We start from the raw sequence: 23,936 nt of genomic DNA, 5'->3' as shown, positions 1-23,936 counted from the left end.
GCTCTACTCTCTTCTGCCATCACCACCATCCTAGTGCAGGTACCTCAAACTTAGACTATTGTTATTACCTTGCTAGTTAGTCTCCTCGATTCAAATCTCTCTCCACTCCAATTCATCATCCAGTCAGCTGTCAAATTATTCTTCCTAAAGTGCAGTCCAATGATGTCACTTCCATTCAATTAATGGGCTCCTCAATGCCTATGGGCATTCCCATCCCTTGACAAATATGCTAGACACAAAATATTTTGGCATCCAAAGCCCTTCAAAATATGATCCTCTCTTACCTTCCAGTCTTCTTAAACTTTATTCTCCTCCTCCGAGTAACACTGGCTTCCTAGTTATTCTTGCATAAGATACTTTATCTAAGGACTCTGGGCATTTTCATTGATTGTCTTTTATGCCTGGAATACTCTTCATCCTCATCCATGATCATGACCCCCACCCCCAATCTGATACTAAAGCTTTCCTTGTGTTCATTATCTCCAATTCATTCTATTGTGTTTTTGTACATCATTGTATGTTTCAGATTGTCTTCTCCATTCTGTGAGCTTCTTGTAAGCAAGGACAAGGACTATCTTTTGCTTTTCATTGTCTCCCTGAACTTAGTACATAGTATGTATTTAATAAATGCTAATTGACTAACTGTCTGACTGTCAAGTAAGCCTCAGCTCCAAGTGTTAGGGTGGGTCTGCTGTCCTGTGATTAGGGGCTCTAAAAGTGATAATTCCTCTAACCTACTGTTTAAACCAATAAGGCTTCAAAGAAGCCATGGTATGTTTAATAATAGCTTAATGACCGAGATTGGGGCTAGAAACTTCTGGTTCCTATTTGGCCTTGATGTACATCCTGGCTGAGGGTGGAGGGAGAGGGGTGTTCACACTAGGACAAAATTTGACTTTCTTTAAGAAATGAGAATCAAACTGAAACAATTCCTGCCGTTTCCCCATCACTTTCCTTTAGTTTCTGGTGGCCTTGAAACTAGAATATTTCATTCTAAACCAGCTTTCAGGAAGGGGGTTGAAGCAATAAAGTCATTGCTTCCCCAGAAGATTTATGCCCAGTTGCCCTGGTTATCCATAACTTTTCATTTTTTAATTTCTGAAGAATCAAAACCACTACCTGCTTTTCCCACTTAATTCTTGCAGTGAAGACAGCACTCCGGGTAGGATCTTGCTTTGTTACAATTAGATCACATTTACCCTGAACACTTCCAAAAGGAGAGGGAGATGCAGACAGGTCTCAGCATTCGGCAAGGGCCTCTTCTTTAGGGATAGGCAAAAATTCCAGACCTTGTGGGCCCCGGAGTGAGTGATTTTGCTCCCCTAACGAAGAAATCGCTAAGCTCGCTCTCTCCACCTGTTCCAAGGCAAATGGGAAAAACTGGGATTCTCTGAACCCCGATCCAGGGCTCTTTCCACAGCCTCAGCTCCCATCATATGTAGTCTAGAAGAGGAGGTAGTCCCAGAATACCCCCAGCTCTCCTTCCACAGGGAAGCAAAGGATCTCAAAGTACAGGAGACCTTTGCGAAAAGGCTGGGATACGGAGGCTTGCTTCCCTTAACTAACCCTATCAGGGATGCAGGAGAAAGCAAATGATGAGAGAGACACGTCTTGCCCTCGCACAGTCGCTCACTTGCCTAGAACTCTGTGTGATTGTGTAAGTGAGGAACCGATTGGACTCTTCAGTTTTCCTGCGTCTGGTGTCCTAGAGCTCCTTAGATCCCGAGGTCAGCTCTTGGGGAAGATGCGGCTTGTAGCAAGCAGTCAGCAAAGTTCTCCCGTGGTGCCCTGGGCTCGGCTGGAAGGCTGTCTTGCCACCGGCGCTGGACAACTAGGCAGAGGATGGGGGCGGGGATGGGGCAGGAGGAAAAAGGACCCTCCCGGACCAAGCTTACACTCTATACTTCCCGCCCCACCTTCTGTACACAGCTCCCGGGTCCACTTAGGACCTGGGTAAAGATCTTGCGGTCCTTCTCACTCTCCGCCCATAAACTGAGCTTACCTCGGAAAATCGGGCGCAGGGTAGCCAGGGCAGGATGTGTCCGGCCTCAGAGGGGTTAATCCCCGCGCGGGGCACAGCCACACGTGACGTGGATAGTTAGTGGATTAAGTCAGGAGAAACACTACCCCCTCCCCTCCGTCCCCCGCCCCCCCCTCCCCCCCGCGGCGCGCGCCGCTCTCGGGGTCTCCGGGGCCCAGTTCCCAGGTCCCTCCCCCCTTGGCGCGCACAACTCGCTAGGGCAGCGCGAGCCCCAGAGCCGGCCGGCCTGGCAGCCCGTCCCCGCGTAAGTGCACAGGCTCCCCGGCCCCAGGCCCGGGCCCCCAGGAGGCCTGCATGGAGCCCGAGCGCTGCCTGCCTTATGGAGCGGGTCCCGGAGCTTACCCAGCGGGGGCCGACAAACCCCCAGGACCCCCGCCTCACCTGCACCCAGCTCCACTGCCCGGGCCCCGAATTGCTCGCTACGCGACGACCTGCGGAACCCTGGAGCCCTATTCCCCGGAGGCGGCCAAGCCCCCCGCCAAGTACCTGCAGGAACCCGGGACTGGGCCGACCCTCAACGGCAGGCGCTTTTACGAGGCCCCTGCGGAAGGTAACGCTGGTGGGAGGCTACGGTCGGGCAGGGAACAGACGGAGACAGACTCGGGGATGCCGGGCTAAGTTCTGCGGACTCTCGGAGCAGCGAGGAGGCTGGGGACTCGGGGTCCCTCTCTCCGCACACAGGGCCCTCCCTTCCATTTCTCTCTTTCCTCAGCTCTGGAAATCTCTCCCATTTTCTCCCCGTTCAGATTCCGATTCAGAGCCACCCCGAGAGTTTTGTTGGCATTCCCTCGCCCTCCGCAACCGTCTGAACCTGGCTCCGGGAAAGCCTGGCCAGGGAACCGAAATCTGCTGCCCTGGGGCTGGTGGGGAGCTTTAAGGGCGAAGAGGGGGAGATTGGGGCTGCTGGAGAAAGCCGCCCGAGGGGATGATTGTGGCGGGCAGACTGAGCGAGACTACTGGGCTGGGGTGGGGAGCAGAGTGCAAGCCGCCCGAGATCTCTGGACTTGACTGGTCCTGATCATTGCAGCCCAGCCCAGCCCGGCGCGAGATGACCCGGCCTAAGGGAGCCGGTCTTTTGTGTCTCGGCCTCTCTTCTGGTTCTCAGCTCCGGCTTTCCTTCATAAGCCTTCTTTCAGCTGGGGACCCGACTAGTCCTCAGGTTCCTTCTCCACTGTCTTGATTTCTTTTCCCCTGGCCAGTATCAGAAGGGCCTGGCTCCTTAAACAAATAGCGACTTGGCTTCTAGGGCAATTGTCCAGCCGGTCATTCGACTATCCTCATTTATAATATGGATGGGTTTTTTGGTTTGTTTTTTCCTCTAACTGTTCGAATACTGACTCGCCGAAGTTAGAGTCACTAAGAGTCTTGCCGTTTCTATTTTCAATTCTGTCTAGGTCCAGGGCCCGGGTTTCCCGAATTGGATAGAGGGTTCCTTTTCGGGATACTTGGGTTCTCGAGTTCTTTCTAGGTTAACCGCTTGCTCTTTCCTGGGAAGTCGACCTTTTCTTGAAGCTGAGAAGGCTATGGACACAGCTTGAGGGATCATATCTAGGTCGAGTAGAAAGCACCACGTAGCAACAAAAAACCCCACTGGTGCCTCTAGCATCAGAGTTTTCAGCTCTGTGAGCTCAGGGCCCAGGGAAATCTGACCCATACAACCCTCGGCTGAGCCCTAGTCTTCTCTGTATCCCCTTCGGTGCCCATCTGCACGTTGGATCTCAGCACACCCTCTTCGATAACTCCTATCTATCTTTTGCTCTTTGCCGAAGGAGTCAATGAGGCCTGGATCTCAAAACTGCCTGCTGCCAACCATAAAAAAGGAGAAGGCCCTCGAAGAGCGTCCTCCTCCCCTAGAACTTGTGGCCCAACCAGTGTGAGCTGCCAGCCTCGAGCTAAACTCCCAGGCCTATGCAGGTCCCCAGCCCGCCAGCCATCCATCCCCTGGCCTTAGTCTTTGCTTCCTTTCCCCATGTTGGGCTGGGCGCAAGAGAGGAGAAGGGGGCTGGGGGTCAGCTGTAGGAAATGATTGACTCGTCGGTCCTTCATGTCTGTGTTCTTTGAAAAGTGGTTCTCCTGATAAAAACCACAGTTGGGACTTAATGAGAAGCAGTTGGTCTGGCTCCTCAGATCCCGGAGCAGACAGAGGGGCCGCCTGCTTTGTAAACAGGAGAGGTGGAACAGGTACAGCGGCCTGCCCTGGGGTGGTAAAACCTCGCTTGGCACAACCGAGAGAGGTGGGGGGCCCGGAGAACCCAGGAATTCCCCTCCCCCGCTTTCCATCCTTCATTACCCTCAACAGGGCTGCCTGCTTGGCCTCCGAGGTCGGCGTTCCCGCAGCTCTTCGGTCTGGGGAGCACTTACCCTTTATGTAGGTGATACAGGGTCAAGGAAGGGCCAGGAAAAAAGGGAACAACGCTGTGGCCACTGGCAACACCTGAGCGTCTCAAAGACCTGAGCCACTGGAACAAGCAGGAAAAGGCGGAGGGAGGATTGGTTAGAAAAATCAATGTCGAACAGCGAGGATGAGAAGAGATTGGAAGCGTTGACGCAAAAACGAAAATTGAAACAAGCAAAAGAAAGATATCGGAAACGCAGCGAATGCCGAGACTGTTGGCAAAAAAAAAAATTTTTTTTCCAGAGGAAGAAAGAGGAAATGAAAGGAAAACAAGAGAGATAAGAAAATTAAGAGAAAACAGCTGTAACGGAAGGAAAAGACACAAAGCGGGAGAGGGGGAAAAAAAGAAGCAAACGAAAGAACGAAAGAAACGGGAAGAAGAGAGGAGGAGATGAATAGAGAACGAAAGAAAGATGAATAGAGAAGATGCGTGAAGGATGAAAAGAAAAGAAGAACGAAAGAACAAAATAAAAAAGAATCAGAAAGGAAAGAAACCACCGGGGCTATCCTTAGCGCTTAAGGAAGGGAGCAAGAAAGGACTATTTCAAAGAAAGATGGAAGAGAAAAAGATCGAAATATTGGGAAGCCGAGGATGGCCTCGGACAATTCCGAGACGCTGCAGAGGAGAACTCTCTTTCCGAGGCCGAGTGGACGGTTTGGACGCCGACCCGCAGGAGTCCGGAGCCCGGAGCCCGCAGTTAGGGAGGCAAAGGACCAGTCGCTGATTCGAATGCTCGGGGGCTAGCGCGGCACTGCGGCGGCGGCAGCTGTTGTGGAGCCCAGTCCAGCTGCCCAGTGGTGGAGAGAAATGGGAAAAGCCAGCTCATTTCCCGAGCTTTTAATAACGGGTTCGAAACATTTCCAGTTCAGACCAGTAATTGTGCAGCTGCTCTCCATCTGGCCCGATCGGTGTCTTTACAAATCGGGTTAATTTTTCCAGAAAAAATGCCACGGCTCCACTCCGCCTCCGCTCGCGGCCGCTTCTTCCTGCTTCTCCCGTTCCCGGGTATATTTTCCCCTTCTTTCTACTCCCCTCTCTGGTCTAGCCTCGGATCCTACTTCTGGCTCTGATTTTCTCCACCGGGTCTCGGATCCTCTCTGTCTGAGGCTCTGCAGGAGGGGAAGGGAACTTTGCCTACTTTATGGGATTCGTTTGAGAACTAAAAGGTGAGTGAAGTCGGGCCAGGGACCTTTAAGCCTCTTCTGCGGCCCGGCCTTCCAGTTCCGAGCTCGGAGCTCTGGACTTTCAGGATTCGGGACTGGAATCGAATCCAGAGCTGGAAGATGCATTCCGGGCCGAACCAGATTAATCTGTAAATGTTCAGTTTGTTCTTCTTCCCAGCCTGGGCCTCGGGCCCCGGCGGGTGGGTAAAAAGCTGGCCCAACTCTGGGGACTAGTTATCTCTCAGCGCAAGGAACACGGGCCTCCCTCTAAAGCATGAGTTCTAACCTTTTCTTTGTGGTAGAACTCCACCCAATCTCCCTTCCTCCCCCAGAATATCATTTCAAAATAATTTAAGTAAATGCTAAGATCAGTGAAAATAAAGAGGCAATTTTTTTTTCTCAATCCAAGTTGATGGACCCCCTGAAAGTGGCCAGCTCTATGAACATCTTGCTTCGGCTTTTCTCCGCCTCGTCCCTCTTCCAGGTCTCTCTTTCCAGCCCGGAGCCCAGGCTCAGGCAGCCTCCTGCAAGCGCCCCGGCGCCTTCCTCCTCAGAAACCCACAAGATCGTACTGCCCAGTTGGGGTTTGCAGGGCAGAGGAGTAAGTGAGGAAAGCCACAGAGAAAAGAGAGCCCTCTCGGCTTAGGGTAGCACCAGGCGGTGGGGAGAGGGGCGGAGAGGCGCAAAAAAGTTAGCCTGGCCTCTTTGAGGGATTAAAAACAAGCAGACCTCACAATCCCAGAACTGCGTCCTCTCCTTCCCAGAGCTGCTCCACGAGCATCACCTTCCACCCGCACCTTCTTCCCATGGCTCGCACCCTGTGTGCGATCTTCGCTGTCTTTCTTGGGCACCCCATCCCGAGCCGGCTCCCTGTTCCGGCTTCCCTTCAGCCCCGCACTCCAGGAGCATGTCCCCTCGTTTCAGATTATGTGTTTCCACTGCCCTAAAACGCACCGAGGCTGACTCTGTGGTCCGCTTTCCAGTCCCTGTCTGAGCTCCTGGCCCTCCAGTCCCTGAACCCCGCATTCCCCTCCACACCGCTCAGTCCGTGCTCATCCTTCTACTCCTGCGGCTTTTCCGCTTTCCCCATCTCTTCGACCTGCTTTCCTCGTACTCTCCTCGGTTAGTGCGGGGTTGCAAGCGGGCGGCTTAGTTCAGAAGGTAGGAAGAAACTCACCAGAGTCAAAGCAAAGCATGAGACCTCAGAAAATCTAATTAACCAGGACCTGACACACAACAATCCCCTCTGCAGCCTCCCTGCGAGGAGCCATCCAACTTTTGCTGCAAAAGCTCCAGTGAGATTACCCGTTGCTCATTCCTTTTTGGGGAATGTGGGGGAGAGGCTGGACCGACTAAGGAAGGCGACATGAGGAAGAAGGGAATGGGACCGGAAAAAGAGATTTTGCCCTCTTCCTCCATTTGTCCCCAGCTGTGCCCTTTTATGTTCCATTTACCCCTTTATTGTAGGTCTTATCAAGATCTCCTACTTTATTCCATTTTCGAAAAGCGCCCCTTTTATATTTCATTTACTCCCTTATTGTAGGGCTTATCATGATCTCCTAGAAGTTCGTTCCATTTTCGAAAAGTGCTCCTCGTTAAGACTTTTGCCCCCTTACACCAAAGGGTTATATTTGCGTCTTTGCAACATTCACCCATCACACTGCCCTCACCAATTGCTGTATACGAAAAGAAATGCATTAAAGTGCCTTCCGAAAAGAGAGGGGTCTGGAATTGACGTTATGGGGAAACGGGCACAGAGTAAGGGTGCTTAAGTTTCGGCTGGGACGCTGCAGAGTTGTAGGATGGGTTTAGTATAGAATTCGGTCCCCAAGGGTTTCTTCTTTGTTCCTACCGTTCTCTCTCCACCCCAACCTTTTCATGTTCACACACTTACTGTGTCCACTATATGCGATAAAGTCAGCTTTTTGTCTTTTACATCTTTTTTCACTTCTTTTCTAACTTTTTCTCCCTAGTCTTTTATATAAGTTTTTTTTTTCTTTTTTCTTTCCTCATTCTCCCACTGGCTGCTCCCAGACAGACAATTTCCTGGGTTGCCCTGCATTAGCAGAGGAAAACTCTTGAGAAATGCTACCTTGAGTCCCCTTTCTCCCTGCACACTTGACAGAGGAGCTGATAAGAGGTCCCAGAGTTGGTTCCATCTTCTCCTTTTTCAAAGTTGGAGGGAGTACAATACATCCAGAACTTTGCTGTCTGATCCTAAGACAGCTTATGTGAGCTGTGTTGTGTTTGAGTGGAATTCCAAAAACTCCAAAGGTGATGAGAAAAAGGAGGTTTGATTCTTTGAGAAGGACTTATAGAAAGGATAAGCACCTCAGGCAGCTACAGTTTGAGGTTCTTTGTCCAAAGAACCATCTTTTCAATCTCTATTTCAAGATCAAATCTTTCCTCAACTCCCCCGCCCCATATTAGGAAATACAGTTCACATGAATCCTTGGTCTCCTTCAGTATATACATCTGGAGCTGGGGGCCCTGATGGATCTCCAAAATAGACATTCTCCTTGAACGAGGGTCCCCTATCCCCACACTAAGCTCTATTTTTTAAGTGCCCCAAAACCATGGTGTCTGCATGTTTTTGCCAGGAAATGGAGATACATTTCCAAGCCATTACCCCTCTGCACATATTCCCTGATTGTTAATGAAATTCTTATGCCTAGGAAATTTTGTTGTCTTGCTGATCAAGACCTCCCCAAAGTAGGTCTCAACACTTGCTCCTGGTTATCAGACCTCTAGACTGAGATTTGGTGCCTTTAAGCCAGTGCTGCTCCCTCTACCTTCTCCATTGCCCTTATGCCCCCAAAATCATATTCTACAAGTCACTCTGATTCACCCAGGCAGATTCCTGCTTGTCCTTAAGAAAGGTTTTGCCTGCCAATGTTAAGAAAAATGTGCTCCAGTTTGCCTATATGATGGTTCCATCGGGGAAGGGGACACAAGAAACCAGCAAATGGAAAATCTGGTAATTCTGCCTAGAGCTTTCCCTAATTTCCTAGTCTGAGGCTGGTTATGTGATCTTGTCACCAAAATTCCCAGGAAACTGCCTTTCTCTGCTGGACCTCAGAGGGGGGTGGGAATGAGCCCCTGCTGGGAATGGGGCCAGTGACAGGGAAGGGGGATGTGAGAGTAAGAGAGTGGTACATTATTCCTATAACTCTCTTGGGATAGCTGAGAGGGGAACTTTATGGGGTACTGCTGGGAGGGGGGGTCTGTTGTCCATGGGAGTGAGTGGAGGAGACGGCTGTGACCTATTTTTCACCATTCTCAGAATATGGTAGATCTCCACAAGTGCTTCCTGAGAGAGAGGGAGTTAACATTTGAGATTGGGGCTGCTGGGAACAGTTCCCAGCCTGCAAATGGATTACCCCTTGCTCTTTACTTTTTGGGTTGTGGGGGAGAGGCTGGACCAACTAAGGAAGGAGACAGGAGGGAAAAGGGAATGGGACTGGAAAGGAAAGAGATTTTACCATCATTCCTCCATTCGTCCCCAAGTGTGTCCCTTTTATGTTCCATTTATCCCCTTATTGTAGGTCTTCTCATGATCTCTAACACTTCCTGAATGTTTGTAACTTCCTTTCTATGATGGGTACATCAGGACTTCTGGAATCATTTGGAATGGAATCCCCTTCACTGACTCTTCTCCTCAGAGGTTCCATTTCTGTTGAGCTGTATTTCAGTGAAGAGAGAACCCCGGTTTTTAATTTAGTCAACAAGATCCAAGGATTAGGACGGGGATTGGACAGGGAGAAACACTCTTGGAAACTTCATTCCTTAAGGCAGAATCTTCTGTTTTAGCTTGAGATGTTGAGTTAATCCTAAGAGTTAAAGCTCAGAGTTTGTCCTTCGGGTTTTGGGGGGTCCCTGGTCATAATGAAGAATGGATTGCCAGGGGATGAGAAATAAGATTGCTTGAAATCAGGCATTTGTTTCTAGGCAAAGGTCGGGGGGTGGGGGAGAACAATTCATGGGCCACTCCTTTCGCTCACCAACCTCCTGCCCAGGGTGGCCATTCCCAGACATAAGCATCAGACCTGGCACCCTGTAAGAGACATCCGCATGGAACATTTCCCTGAGGCACATCTTGGTGCCTCTCCCTGGACTCCCAGACCGTCTAGGACCTGTTCCCTGTTCTGTTTTACTTTTGCCTAGACCACAGAGCCATGGCTCCCCAGGGCCCCCTCCACAGGCAGTCCTCCAGAATGCCAGGCGCCTATTGAGGAGGGAGGGGGAGGTGGAGCCAGGAGACGTCAATATCCCCCCCCCCCCATTCCACCCACAAAACCCCAGAGTCCCCTTTCCATCCCTCCCTTTGTGTTTTCCATTACAGTGGAAGAGAAGGTCTCCAAAGTCACCAGCTTCCCCCCACTGCCTCTAGACTGTCCAGGGGGCCCCTTGGAGGGACCTCCAGAGCTAAGAGGTTCCCCAGCACCCTGCCTGGCCAGGCTTCGGGGACCTCTGAGTCCCCAGCTCACTGACTCAATGGAACTACCCAAGAGCAAAAACAAAAAACGGAGGAACCGAACCACGTTCAGCACCTTCCAGCTGGAAGAGCTGGAGAAGGTTTTCCAGAAGACCCATTACCCTGATGTGTATGCAAGAGAACAGCTGGCCCTCAGGACCGACCTGACTGAGGCCCGGGTACAGGTGAGGAGACTCAAGTCACCTGTCTTCCTGTCACTGCCTGCTTGGAATCCCTTATTTTTAAAGAGCAGGAGATGGGAGACACCGAGGGGTGAAGATCAAGGGTGGGCCAAAGGACGATCACATAGGTATGGGTGACATCTCTGGGGCATTGGACGTCAGAGGAAACTCTTTTAGGGGATGTGACTGGGTTGTGGTAAGATACTCAGGTACCTAAACTGAGAAGTCTGGCTGTTTGGAGGCGGGGAGAAGAAGCGAGTAGAAGAGGGGTTCATGTTCCACCGAGAAGCAGTTGCATGGAATAGTGAGGTTCCAAGGGACAGGAGGCTCTTACACTGTCACTCTCACTGGTTTCTTGACTTTTGCAAGGACCCAAGCATAACAAATCTGGTTGACCTGATTTCCCATTTCCAATGATTCAGCCCCCAGGATTTGGTCTAATTTCTTGGATAGACTTCTGGGAGGAACTAGAAATCCTAGGGCCAAGATCTGGGAAAAGGAAAGAGTTAGAGAGTACGGGAAGACAGAGCCTGAAACTATGGCAATGAATAAGAAATGATATTCCAAAGCTACATCTTGTTCATAAGAGGAAGATGTCACCCGGGCTTCCCTAAGCACCTCCAAAATAGAGCTGGAGTGAGAATAGTCAGGGAATCACTTCTGTATTAAGAAGTTCCAGTGCCACAGAGACAACTAGGCAGGGCAAAGCTCTTAGTGCCACGAAGCTACTGCCAGACTCAGGAGGGGTAAGAGAAGAGCAACACAGACAGAGACACGGAAAATAGGGAGACAGAGAGAGAAGAGTGTGTGTGTGTGTGTGTGTGTGTGTGTGTGTGTGTGTGTGTGTGAGAGAGAGAGAGAGAGAGAGAGAGAGAAAGAGAAAGAGACAGAGACAGAGAGATGGGAGGGGGACAGGGAGACAGGGAGACAAAGACATTAACAGAGACAGAGAGAGAAAAAGAGGGAGGGAAAAAGGGAGGGAGGAAGGGAAGAAAGAAAGGAGGGAGAGAAGGATTAGCAATCTTCACACCAGGATCTGGAGAAACATTTAGAACAATGAGTCAAGTCTGGAGGAGACTAATAAAACCCCTCTAGCTTGGACGTCTCCAGGTCCCTTACTTACAGGCTTGTGAGTGGTTCATAGATTTATTATCCCCTGTAGTCCCAGACCACAGGAGGACACACCCACCTCCCACTCTGTCTTCTCTGGGTCTTCATTCTGGCTGTTTGCCTCTGGGCTCTCCTCCCTTCAAAGCTGGCTCTGGAATCGCATGGAGCCTATACCCCCTTCCCAATTGGCTGCTTCACTAGGGGACCTTCCCCTCTTTCCTCTCTCCTCCTCCTCTTCCCTCCCCCCAAAGGTCTGGTTCCAGAACCGAAGAGCTAAATGGAGGAAACGGGAGAGATATGGGAAGATCCAGGAGGTGAGGAACCCCTTCACAGCCACCTATGACATTTCAGTGCTACCCCGGACAGACAGCTATCCCCAGGTAAGGTGGAGGACAGAGAGAGTCTCTGGGACCTTAGGATATTCTACAGCCCTGCCCCCCTTCTCCTCCTACCCAAGCCTATCTATCTCGCTAAATTTTGACTCTTTCTAAGGTTCAGTACTTCCATGGGGGTTTGGCAGAGATGGGTACCTGTAATTAAATATGAAGGACAGGAAAGGAAAGGAAGAAGAACGAGGGAAGGAAAAAGGGAAAGTCAAGCGAAAGTCCCTCTGCCAACCAGGAAAAAATAATAGCAGAATAGGGGCAAAGAACCTAGGCAAGATGTTAAAATTGACTCATCCCTTGTTCACCACTGTACACTAGAGATTCGGAGCCTTCATCATAACATGTAGAACTGAATGGACACAAAATAAATAGGCACACTCCAGATAGGGTGGAATTTCCCAGCGTTGAAATATGTGTATTTATAAAGGGCGATGTTAGAAAGTGTCCCTTCCCTTTGGGTTGGGCCCTAAGTGGCTGTCAGCTCACAGTGTTAGTCTCAGCTCTGGAAGAGAAGTAATGTTGGGGTCCTTTTTCCTCCACTATCTGCTGGGGGAAATGCTGGACAGCATTCTAACAGGTTTTGTAGCTTTTTTGATTGAAGGAAGTAGAGATGCTTAAAGCCAGAAAAGAGAAGATCAGGGATGGGGGGGGAGGGGTTAGGGGAGAGAAGGGGACTGGTCGTGATAGCTGCCTTCAAGTATTAGAAGGACCGCCTTGTATACTCTGCTTGGCTCCAGAGGGAGAACCACCAACAACTTGTGGAAGATGGAGAGGTAGATATGGGATAGAACTTCCTTTCCAAAAGTGGAATGGGCAGTTTAGGAGATTACAGACGGGTTCTCCATCCTACTCTCCACCCCCAGCCAGCTTTGCTTTATGGACTTTTGCTGGAAGAAGCTAAGTGACCACTTGTCAAATATGTGATAGAAGGGATTTTTTTTCCTTGTTGGAAACATACAACCACTTTTTTTACAGAAAAGGAAACTGAGGTTCAAAGGGATTAAGAAATTTGTCCACGGTCCTTTCTTACTCTAAGATTTTGTGCTTTTTGAGCATTTATTTCTACTGCACCTACTTCCCTGTAATGCAGTTCCAGCTCCCATCCCCCTTTCTTTGCATATTCTACAGAATATTGTATTTCCTAGATTAGATTTACAGTGAAATAGAAAATAATATGTGAATTCATAAATAGCCCACTAGGGTAAGGTCATGAGATGTACATAAATATATTTTTAAAATCAATTTTCATTCCTAGATTGAGGAACAGTCAAGGTTTCTTAAGTTCTAGGGAATCCTGGCGTTCTCCAGGGTCCTATAACATGGGGGGTGTGAGGAAGGGAAAGAAGAGAATATTTCTTTTGTGGCTCCTGAAAGAGAGAGTGGGGGAACAGGGCCAAGATGGCAGAGTAAAGATAGAGAGAGTGCCCTAGAACACCTTTCATCACCGCTTCTTTTCCCCCTTTCTCCCCCGGCTGATATGGAGGCCATAGAAAAACCCATTCATCAAGTCTATTATTCCTTCCTGACTCCTGGCCAATCACTTGCTATTTTCATATTTTACTTCCTATAGAATCACCTGAAAGAATCAGCCAGAGGACATAGAAGCTTTAAAATTAAATCCTTAAATAAAGATCATTATGACCATTCAGTACAACAACCCAGAAGATTATATAAAGACTTTCCCCCTCTCACTTTCCACCAATTCCTCTTCCTAATTCACACAGGGGCAAGGCAATTTTTTTTTTTTTTTATCACCTTCAATGGAAAAATAAGAATAAATCCTTTCAGAGGAATCCTCAGTCCTCTTAGCCCATTGACAATCAGAGACAAAGGTTTCCTTCAATGTCAAGTCTTCCTTGATTTCCCTAGTTGTTAGTACTGTCCCCCTCAAATCCCCCCCCAAAATAAATGTTTGTTAAATTGAATAATACATTCACCACACTTTCAGCCAGGAGCTGAGTGATGACAACAATTATAATAGGACTCGCATTTTGTTTTAAGTGTTTTCCACCCAACAGCCCTGAGAGGTTGGTAATGTATACCTTGTTAACCCTACTTACAGATGAGGAAACTGAGATTCAGGGAAAGCAAGGGATAGCCCTGGTTCTCTTGTCCTTTTTCCTAGGCTCTCAAGTGGCCCAGGGACCAAGGTGGAAGTGGGGTGAGGACATTATGATTTCACTTTTCCCCTTCCTGCCTCCTCACTCCATTCCACCTCCATCTCTTAGGAGGTCAGGATGTGGGAGTGATATTGAAGAGTCCATTCAGATGATCATCTGGAACCCTCCTCTTTTTCCCAAGGCTCTGGCAAGCTGCTTCCCCACAGTGTGTGGGCTAACCCACTTTATTCTTTGACCATCCTTGTCCTGGAGCCCAGTTTTATTTCTCCCTAAAGAGCTGATTGTTTTTTTGGGAGTGGAGGAGAGGACACTAGATAAGGAGGGAGTGGCCAAGTGGATAGAGATCCTTACTTTCCTGAGTTCGAATCCTAACTCAGATGGATATTCTGTGTATGACTGGGCACTGAACCACTCTGCCTCAGTTGTACAATGAGGAGATGGTTGTTCAGTTATTTTCAGTCTGGTCCAACTCCATTTATGACCCCATTTGGGTGGTTTGCCATTTTCTTCTCCAGTTCATTTTACAGATGAGGAAACTGAGACAAACAAAGTAAAGTGACTTAGGCAGGTTCACACAGCTGGTAAAGTGTCTGAGGCTGGATCGGACTAAGTACTTTATAATTGTTGTCTCATTTGATCCTCACAATAACTTTGCTATTAGCACCCTGATTTTACAGATGGGGAAACTGAGGCAAGCAGTGGTTAAGTGGTTTACCTAGGGTCACCCAGCTAGTAAGTATCTGAATCCAGATTTGAATTCAGGCCTTCCTGACTCCAGGCCTGAACTCTGTCCACTTTGTGACTCAGCTGCCCAGGGACTCTGCTACATTAATTAGCAAGTAATCTCACAGGTGGTGGGTAGTGAGTGGCGGAAAGGACTGGGAAGACCTTGGATTTGAGGGGAAAGGAGGGGATACCTGCGGTTTTGTCCCTCTCCAGAGCCTATCCTGTAATGTTGTGTACTTAAAAGAATCAACCAATACCTTACTATGTGCTAAATACTCGGGCTTTGACTTGCTAACATACTGCTCACCTCTCGTTGCAGCTGCAGAGCAACCTGTGGCCCAGTCCAGGCTCCGGGAGCCCCGGAGGCCCCTGTCTGATGCCCCCAGAGGGGATTCCCTCCCCGTGCACGTCACCGTACTCCCATTCCCACAGCAATGTGGCTGGTTTTATGGGCGTGCCAGCTTCCCCAGGACCTCCTCCGGGCATCTATTCCATCCACGGATTCTCCCCGGCTCTGGGGGGCCACAGCTTTGAGACAGCCCCTGATGGTGACTACAAGTCTCCCAGCCTGGTCTCACTGAGGATGAAGCCCAAAGAGCCGCCAACCCTCCTCAACTGGACCACGTGATTGAGTCACCCCAATTCTGGACTGCCTCCTCCTGGACTGCCCTAAAGATCTTCCTCGTCAGATGCAGCCAGTCCTTATTCTTAATCTACCCCCCCCCCAAGTCCCATATACAGGAGAGGGATCATTTCTGCCTCTATTAATTTTTAGACACCAGAGAGGGCACATCCTCTACCCCTCATCTGCCACTCTCACCCACCCTACCCCTCACACAGAGGTCCAAAGCAGCTGTGCCCACCCCAAGTCCAGCAATGGACTGGAATTGCCTTCCTTCCTTCCTTTCCTTTCCCTCTTATCCTCCCTTCTTTTTTCTCCTTCCATTCTTCTTCCTTCATTCCTTTTTTCCCTCCTCCCTCCCTCCTTTTCTTCCTTTCCTTTTTCCTCTTATTTTTCCTTTTTCCTTCCATTCCTCTCCCTTCCTTCCTTTTTCTTCCCTCTTCCCTTCTTCCTTCCCTTCCTTCCTTCCTTCCTTCCTTCCTTCCTTCCTTCCTTCCTTCCTTCCTTCCTTCCTTCCTTCCTTCCTTCCTTCCTTCCTTCCTTCCTCTCTCCCTCCCTTCCTTTCTTCTTTTTTTCTTTCCTTCCCAGTATCTCTGCAGAGGATTGGAGTTTTCCACTGCCTGGGTACTTCAATAGCCACCTGCACCTCTTAGCCCTTTTTCTAATCTGCTCCCCATCCTTGGGGTTGCGAGAGATTTGGGAAACAGCTGCTCTTCCTCCCTTGAGGCTCTTTCTCATTCAATCTGCAGCTTCCCAGATTCAGGGAGTCCTGGCTCGGGATAGCAGTGGGGCCCCAGGTAGATGAGTAAGAGCTGGGTTGGTGAATGCTACAGAATGCCATGGAGCTTCCGTTGGGGGACAGCATTATAAAAGGCAGCCAGCCAGACTAGTACCAAAGTGGCCCCAACTGTGCCAGTGACAATGGCAATGATACTGAGGACTGATGCCCTTTTCTAAGTGCTTTCCCATATGTCCTCCTGAGTGACCCTCCTACTCTTATTACCCAGTAAGAAAGGTGCTAAATGAGAGGAGGCCAGGTCGATGTGTTCCATGTTTTCTGATGGGGGTAGGGACCATAGTGGAAGTCCTTTGGACAATCCTTGGTTCTATAGATAAGAGTTAATAAGAGAAAGAGCTGGGATTTGAATCCAGGCCTTCTTTGGGGCTTTTAATGCTACTATTCTGTTGAAAGAGATTTTAACCATTTTCCACTTCAAAATGTTTCTTATCCTCATTCCCAACCAACAGCAGAAGAGGGAGTAAGGGGGAACCTGTTAAATGGGATGGGATGGGAGTGGGAAGGCAGCTGAGATGACTGACAGGGCTCAAAGGCGTGATGTCCTAGTCCAAATCCTTAGTCAATAGAGTGGGAACCACAGCATGAAAATCTTCAAGGATGAAGAGAATTTCATGGTGTTGGGTTTTCCTTATCCCCACTCTCAAAGCCCTTGAACTCTGCTCCCTCCCAGAGGAATAGATGTATTATTTGGGGAGGTTCTTCCTCTGGACCCTACACCCCCTCCATTCTTGGACCCCCTTTCCCCATTAGTCTATGGAATCATCCCCTGGTTCCCCAAGGAACTGAAATTCCAAGGGAAATCACCAAATATGGCAATTTTGGTGAGCCTTCCCATGGTGTAGGTCCAGAGCCATCACAGAGCTGTGCCAGGCTATTGTCATGGAAACACCAATGGTTCCCAAACCCCCTCCTCCCAAACCCTGGAACCATTGGTTGGCTCCTCAGTAAAAAAGAGCTATGACCCAATTCCTCCGTAGTCTCTCCATCAGGGGACACCAAATAAATGTTGATCCCATGATATTCTAACCACCCTATTTTGTAAAAACTACATCCGCAAAGTTTTTGTCATTGTCATAAACAATAAAGGGCTTTCTTTTTTTCCTTTTTTTTTTTTTTTTTTTTTTTTAAAGAGGGGACTGATTTCTGATGCCTTAGTATGGGATGTCAAGACACCATCATGTGGGAAGTAGCCGTCCCTTGCTTGTCCCTCTTTCCCATGCAGAATACCATCCGTACCCCCTTCCACAGTGAGACTATGAAGCCAGAGTTGTAGGCTATTGAAACTTAAAGAGATGATAAAATCTGGGCCTCTTGCTAATAGTTATTGGACCTGGAAACAGAGTCAAGGCTTCCTGACTAGTCCCTAATCATTTTCTGATAGTCTTTTCCCCAGACACATACATATTTCTCAATTCTTTTTTCAGGGACTCCTGGTCCAGGCCCCAATGTCTTGCTCTAAAGAGAGACCCAGATGGCACTCCTAATCCCAAGAGAAGGGAAGAGCTAATGGAAGGAGTGAGAAGTTTTGGATAAAGTGCCAGACTTGGAATTGGGAAATCGTCATTCAATCACTTTAGTCATGATCTCATTCCCCATTCGTGACCCCATTTGGAGTTTTCTTGGCAAAGATTCTGTATAGTATTTGCCATTTTCTTCTCCATTTTACAGATGAAGAAACTGAGGCAAAAAGGGTGAAGCGATCTGCCTAGGGTCACCCAGGTAGGAAGTATCTGAAGCCAGATTTGAATTCAAGTTTTCCTGACTTCAGACCTGGTGCTCTATCCCCTGCACCAACCTAGCTGCCTCACATCTGGATTCAAATTCTGCAGGGTGATCTAAGATAAGTGACCACCTTTCTGTGCCTTGGTTTTTTCATCTATAAACTAAGGGTGTTGGACTCGCTGGCACCTAAGGTCCTTTTCAATTCTAAATCTATGATCCTATGGTTCCTGACCTTGCTGGTCTATTTCCATGGTCAAAGCTTCTTAAATTATGGGTGAAAGCCTGATAGAGGGTTGTATAACTAAATGTTATGATTTATTATCAGTAAATATTTGATTTATATACCTATTTTACATACCTATATACCCAGGGACCCAGAATAATTTCTTGGGCGAAAGGGAATTGCAAGTGGAAAAAGTTTAAGGAGTTTTGGTCTTAAAAAAACCAGAAGGGGAGGGTTGGAAGTGAACGCCCCAAACTGCTTGATCAATAAGAATTGTCTATTGACAATAGACAATAAGAATTCTTGACTAACCCGAGCTTTCTAAGAACAGAATTGTCACTAGGGGGAGTGTCCATCTGTGCCTTTAGCTATTGATGGCAGAGCAGGGCTAATAGTATGGCTTCAAGTATTAAAAGGACTTTTCTAGGGAAGAGGTAATGATTTGTTCTGTTTGGCCATAGCCCTCAGAACTGCAAGCGATGAATAGAAATCACAGACAGACTTAGGAAACACTTCCTAGCAAGCCTGGCTGTCCCCAAGTAGAATGAGGCTGCCCCCCTAGGAAGTGAATTTCCTCTACCTTTGGAGGATGGGAGGGAATGTCATCTAGTCTAACTCTCTCTCTTTACAGATAAGGAAACTGAGGGTTAGAGAGAATGAACAACATCATACAGGGAGAGCCAGAATTCAGACAAAGCCCGGGTCTCCAATCCAAGGAGGTGGTTCTCAAACTTTTGGTCTCAATATCTTTATCCTATTAAAAACGATTGAGGATCTGTCCAAAGAGTTTTTGTTTATGTGGGTTATAGTTATAGATATTGATCACATTAAAAATAAAAATTATGAATTTGTAGACTCTCTGAAAGGATTTCAGAGATTCCCAGGCTGCTCTGGACCAGACTTTGAGAACCACTGGGAAGAAAGGTGTGTACGTGTCTCTGTGTGTGTGTGTGTGTGTGTGTTGGGGGGTAAGTGATATTTAGAGTTTCCTGCCACGCATGGGATGGGAGAATAGTTGGTTGTTTCCTGCTCCCAGACACCCCAAGTCTCAGCCTGTCTGAGCCTCCTCCAAGCCTCCTGAGCTCCGGGGCATCGACAAAAGCCAGGGCTCTTTCTTGTGGTTTCAGGGTATTAACCATTCAGTCCTCTGCCTTATCTCTTCAGGCCAGGGAAAAGCAGGCTCCCGGGCCCTGCACGCCTGCGGTAAACACAAGCACATTGCTCAGAAAAGCTCAGCTCGACACTCCCTCCCTAGCTCCTCATCTTTCAAGCCTGGAGAAACCCAATGGCACAAAGCCACACAGTCCAATTTTTATTCCCTGTCAGGTCCTGGAGAGAAATGGGGGGCATTTTAGGAGCCAGATCAGATTTCCGGCCCAAGACCTCCCCGCCAGGGAGACAATAACAGGTCTCAGGCATCCCCAGCCTTGATCTCTGCAAGAAACGGGCATTTCCTCCCTTTCTTCTTCTGATTCCAGAAATCAGAGTGCCAGGATTCAGGGTGGGAATGAATGCCTGCTCCATCCCGATAATGGGAGCTGGACGGGGATGTGTATGAGGGGCTGACGGCTTAGGTTTGAGTTAGGGTCTTGCGTCCCACTTGGGAAATGTCTTGTGTGACCTACGGAACATGAGTTTTCAGAGTTAATTAAAAAACCTTCCACAACTTGCTTGGTAACTTCATTCTGAGGAATTGTGGACAGAACACAAAACGCCAGAATGGGCTTCAGGGTCCTTGGGCAAAGTCCCAGCGACTTGATTTGGTGGATTGAAATCAGCTGCTTCTGGCAGGGCTGCTCCCCTCGGCTCCCATTCCCCTGCAGGCTTTAATGTGGAGAGAGGTGACAGTGGAAGCCGGGGACAAAGACCTTCCACCAATCTGCCTGTGGGGGACGGTTAAGAGGTCTTGGAATCTGTTGGGGAGATTTTCCCCTCTCTCGCAGGCCCTGTAATTGGAAATGAATTGAGATAGAAAGCTGCTAGAGCAGCAAGGCTGAAGAGCTCCTCTCCAGTCCTATAGTCCCTCAATGTGTCAATCCCATCCACCTTTAGGGACCCCCCCCCCAAGGATTCAAATGAACCCAGGAGACTTGTAGACCTGATCAACTGGATTCAATGCAACATTTACTTCATTTCCACCTAAATCCTAAGTATCTGTGCTTTAATGAAAAGACCCAATTTTAGTGGGAAGAAAGTGTGAATGATGGGAATCCCCAGGGACTTAGAATCTCCCCATTCAGGAAGGGGCCAATAATGGCCCGGGGGCCTGGTGCTCCTAACAGCTGAGAGAAAGGTGAAGAGGGGGATGGACAAAGAGACACAGACACATCCAGCAGAGTATATGGCTTTCAAAAGACAATATCTGAGAGAGGGGAGGGGGCGGGAACAAAGAGCTAGAAAAGAAGCAGAAGGGAGAGGACGGGAGAGGGTCCCAAGTGTCAGGGAGACAGAGAGAGTGACAGGTCTAGAGAGAGCAAGATGGAAATCTGGGGAGGGCAGGGAGGCCAGGAACTAGCTACTGGCTCCAGTCCAGGGGAGATCTGCCCACAGCTCATATTTCTTTGCCGGGTGACAGCTCAATGAACGGAAAGCTAACTTTACAATCACCCACTTCACACATAATGAATATGAATGGACATCCCCAGAGCTAGTTTCTCAGGCTTATCTCTGAATTGACAGGTCTCCCCCTCCTCAGGTCATCTCCAAGCCAGGAGCTGGGCCATCCTCACAGACCAGGGGTGGGGCTGAAGGGCCTTCCACCTGCTTTCCATTAGCCCTTGGCTTGATTTCCCAGACTGCTCTCCCCTCTGCTCCCCCAGACTTATCTGTCTGGACCCAGGAGAGCTCAACGGCTGCTGAAGTCCCACTCGCCAAGCTGCCGGTCCCAGTGTCTGCCAGAAGAACCCTCTTCCCAACCAGATTCCAGGGGAGAGAGGAAGAAGATGATGGTGAGCCTGTAGGGATGGCTCTCAGAGGAGCAAAGCAAGTAGGGCCCTGACCTCACACGTCACTCTTTTAACCTGGAATCAGAGCCAGCCTCAGACACTTAAAATTGAGATACGTGGCCCTGCAAATCACTTGGCTTCTGCTTCAGTTTCCTCAAAATGGTAAAAGGAGGAAAATAATACCTAATTCCAGGATGAAATTAAGTATTTGTAAAGCACTTAGTTAGCATGGTGGCTGGCACATGGTAAGTGCTTAGTAAATGCCTGTTTTCCTTCTCTTCCTTTCTTCCTTCTTTTTTTCCCTCCTTTCTTCTTTCCTCCCTATTTTCCTTTCTTCCTCCCTTTCTTCCTCTCTTCTTTCTTTCCTTTTTTCTTTCTTTTCCTTTCTTCCTCCCTCCTTCCTTTTCTTTCTTCCCTCCTCCTTCCCTTCCTTCTTCTCTCCCTCTTCCTTCTTTTCCTTTCTTCCTTCCTTTATTTCCTCCTCCTTCCCTTCCTTCCTCTCTCCCTTCTTCCTTCTTTTCCTTTCTTCCTTCCTTTACTTCCTCCTCCTTCCCTTCATTCCTCCCTCCCTTCCTTTCTTCTTTCCCTCTTTTCTTTCCTCCCTCCCTTTTTCTCTCCCTCTCTTTCCTCTTTTCTGATGTCTTTCTATAATGATGATGAGTAAAGGCTTGAATAACACTTTTATCTGTCTTGCCTCTGGGTTAGGTGGTAGAGAAGGATGTCCTGAACTGAGATAAAAGGTCTGGGTTCAGCATGTGTAAGAACTTTGGATCTCAGCACAATCTATAATATGTTACAACCTAATAATTATGCTCCCACCAAGGATCCCACCCATCCACCTAGAGCTGCACCCCCCACTCTCCTCCAGAAGTGCCCTCAGGAATACACAGTCCCCTGGATCCCCCCTGAGGGAAGGCTACTGGAGGCAGGAAGGGGATTTAGGGAAAGGGAGAGAAAGTGGAAAAAGAGGCCTCATCCCCTTAACCCCACCCTCTTGGAAACAAGAGGTAGGAATGAGTCACATTGCCCAGCTCACAGTCCCACAGCTTCGGTTCTCAAGTCCTCGCTCTCCCTCTCCTTTGTTTCTTAGACTTCCGAATCTCAACCTCAGGGGAATGAAATCTCAGGAACCATTAGAAGTTACAGGTCAAGTCCTCCCTAATTTAGACCGAGAACAAGAACTGCTTCTTGTTAGAGACATTTAATCCCTTCTCCTCGTTCCTACCCATTTACACATCAACCTGAATTAGAGTCCTAAAGACTAGACTTTCTGCAGTCCCCAGCCCACCCCGGGGGCTCGCGGGCAAAGGCCTGATAAGGCCTGACTGACTGGGACTGACAAGGAACAAAGGCTTCAGATGGATTCCTGGTCCCAGAAGGCACACTGTCCCTAAAGGACTGGTTGGGAGAGTGGGCTTCCGAGGTCTCCTGATGTTCTCTAGGGAGGATTCATTCGAGTGAGTCATTCAAAAACGGGCTAGTGCCCCCAAAGAGCTCACGTTTAGATCGGTTTTGCCTCCTAAGTCTCCCAACCTCATTTTCAGAAAGGAGTAAGGGATCCAACCTGGAAACACCCGGTGTTTCCAGTATATTGAGTTACCTGTGAACCAAGAACACCCAGAAAGCTCAGGCTGCTGTTTGCAAGGCGCGGCTAGCTCAGAAGTGGCAGAGGACACCCCAGATCTCTGGCTATGGACATGGCGACATCGTCCACTGCAGAGCCCAGGACTGGAAATCTGGAAACTTGGATTTGGACCCTAGCTCTGCCATCAACTAGCCTTATCACTGGACCTGTCACCATGGGTTTAAGTCCCTCATTTATGAAATTAGGTTCCTTCTATTTTAATATTTTAGAACTCTTATTGTCTATCAGGGCGGGCACGGGGAAAACTGAGATGGATGGGCATAAGGAAGCAGGAAACAAGCGGGCCAGATGGGCTCAAGGACACAGGCATCATGGCAGAGCAGAAACAACAAGACGCTCCCAGCTACCCACAAGTGAAACCCAAGGCCTTCCTTGCTCACCCTGGCAGGGAGCAGCAGAAATTCCATCATGCGAACTAGCAACATCAATTTCCCTTTTCCTAAGCAAATTTCATTTTTGGGCAAATGGCCACCCAATCACAACGGCGGTATGTTTTATACAGACCATACTGCAGAGACCACAAAATTGGCCCCAGCCCTCCTCAATGGCTCGCAGAAAGTCAGTTCTGCTTCTGAGGTGCTGAAATATCCCATCGTGGAAGCTCGAGAAGCAAGCATCCATCTGGGATCTGAGATCAGAGTTCTGGGGCACAGAAAGGCTCCAGCTTTGGACAGGCAAGGGAAAACTTTTAAGAATGAAGAATTATTGGCCCCCAGGCTCTGGATGAGAATAAGGCAAAGTCAAATCACTGAAAGTAAGCAAGACTAGCAGACCTAAAACTATTATAAAGCAACAGTCATCTAAAGCATTTGGGACTGGCTAAGAAATAGTCAATCAGTGGAATAGGTGAGGTTCCCAGGACACAACAGTCAGTGACTATAGAAATCTAGTGTTTGATAAACCCAAAGACCCCCAGCTTCTGGTCTAAGAACTAACTGACAAAAATTGTCGGGAAATTAGAAACTGGTATGGCAGAAAATAGGCATTAACTGATACCTAACACCATATACCAAGATAAGGTCAAAATGGGTTCATAATTTAGACATAGTGATATTATAAGCAAATTAGAAGAACAATGGATAGTTTACCTCTCAGATCTGTGGAAAAGGAAGGAATTTGTGATCAAAGAAGAACTAGAGTAGATTATGGAATACAAAATGGATAATTTTGATTATATTAGGGTAAAAAGTTTTTGTACAAATAAAATCAATGCAGACAAGATTAGGAAATGCTAAACTGAGAAAAAAATTTTATATCCAAGGCTTCTGATGAAGGCGTTATTTTTAAAATATAGAATTGACTCAAATTTAGAAGAATTCAAGCCATTCTCCAATTGATAAATGATCAAAGGATATAAACAATTTTCAGATGAAGAAATTAAA

The 23,936-nt window shown here is 48.3% G+C and overlaps 1 protein-coding gene across 1 annotated transcript; it reads left to right on the top strand.

The window, feature by feature from the left end:
* The first annotated feature begins 431 nt into the window (after positions 1 to 431).
* On the top strand, positions 432 to 15,562 carry ALX3 (ALX homeobox 3). The gene is made up of 4 exons (XM_031967243.1): positions 432 to 2,591; positions 9,943 to 10,259; positions 11,618 to 11,746; positions 14,918 to 15,562. The coding sequence occupies exons 1-4, from the start codon at positions 2,336 to 2,338 to the stop codon at positions 15,224 to 15,226; spliced, it is 1,011 nt and encodes a 336-aa protein (XP_031823103.1). The 5' UTR covers positions 432 to 2,335; the 3' UTR covers positions 15,227 to 15,562.
* Positions 15,563 to 23,936: the final 8,374 nt, after the last annotated feature.

This window comes from Sarcophilus harrisii, chromosome 4 (assembly GCF_902635505.1).
Source record: "Sarcophilus harrisii chromosome 4, mSarHar1.11, whole genome shotgun sequence".
NCBI lineage: Eukaryota > Metazoa > Chordata > Mammalia > Dasyuromorphia > Dasyuridae > Sarcophilus > Sarcophilus harrisii.
The sequence above is the reverse complement of the archived record's forward strand: the minus strand, read 5'-3'. Positions and strand labels throughout refer to the sequence as shown.

What these genes read in the sequence shown, in the direction of transcription:
- ALX3 (XM_031967243.1), top strand. Translation starts at nt 2,336, where the DNA reads ATGGAGCCCGAGCGCTGCCTGCCTTATGGAGCGGGTCCCGGAGCTTAC. An exon ending in TTACGAGGCCCCTGCGGAAG is followed by an intron (nt 2,592 to 9,942) that starts GTAACGCTGGTG and finishes TTTCCATTACAG; the next exon opens with TGGAAGAGAAGGTCTCCAAA. An exon ending in TGACTGAGGCCCGGGTACAG is followed by an intron (nt 10,260 to 11,617) that starts GTGAGGAGACTC and finishes CTCCCCCCAAAG; the next exon opens with GTCTGGTTCCAGAACCGAAG.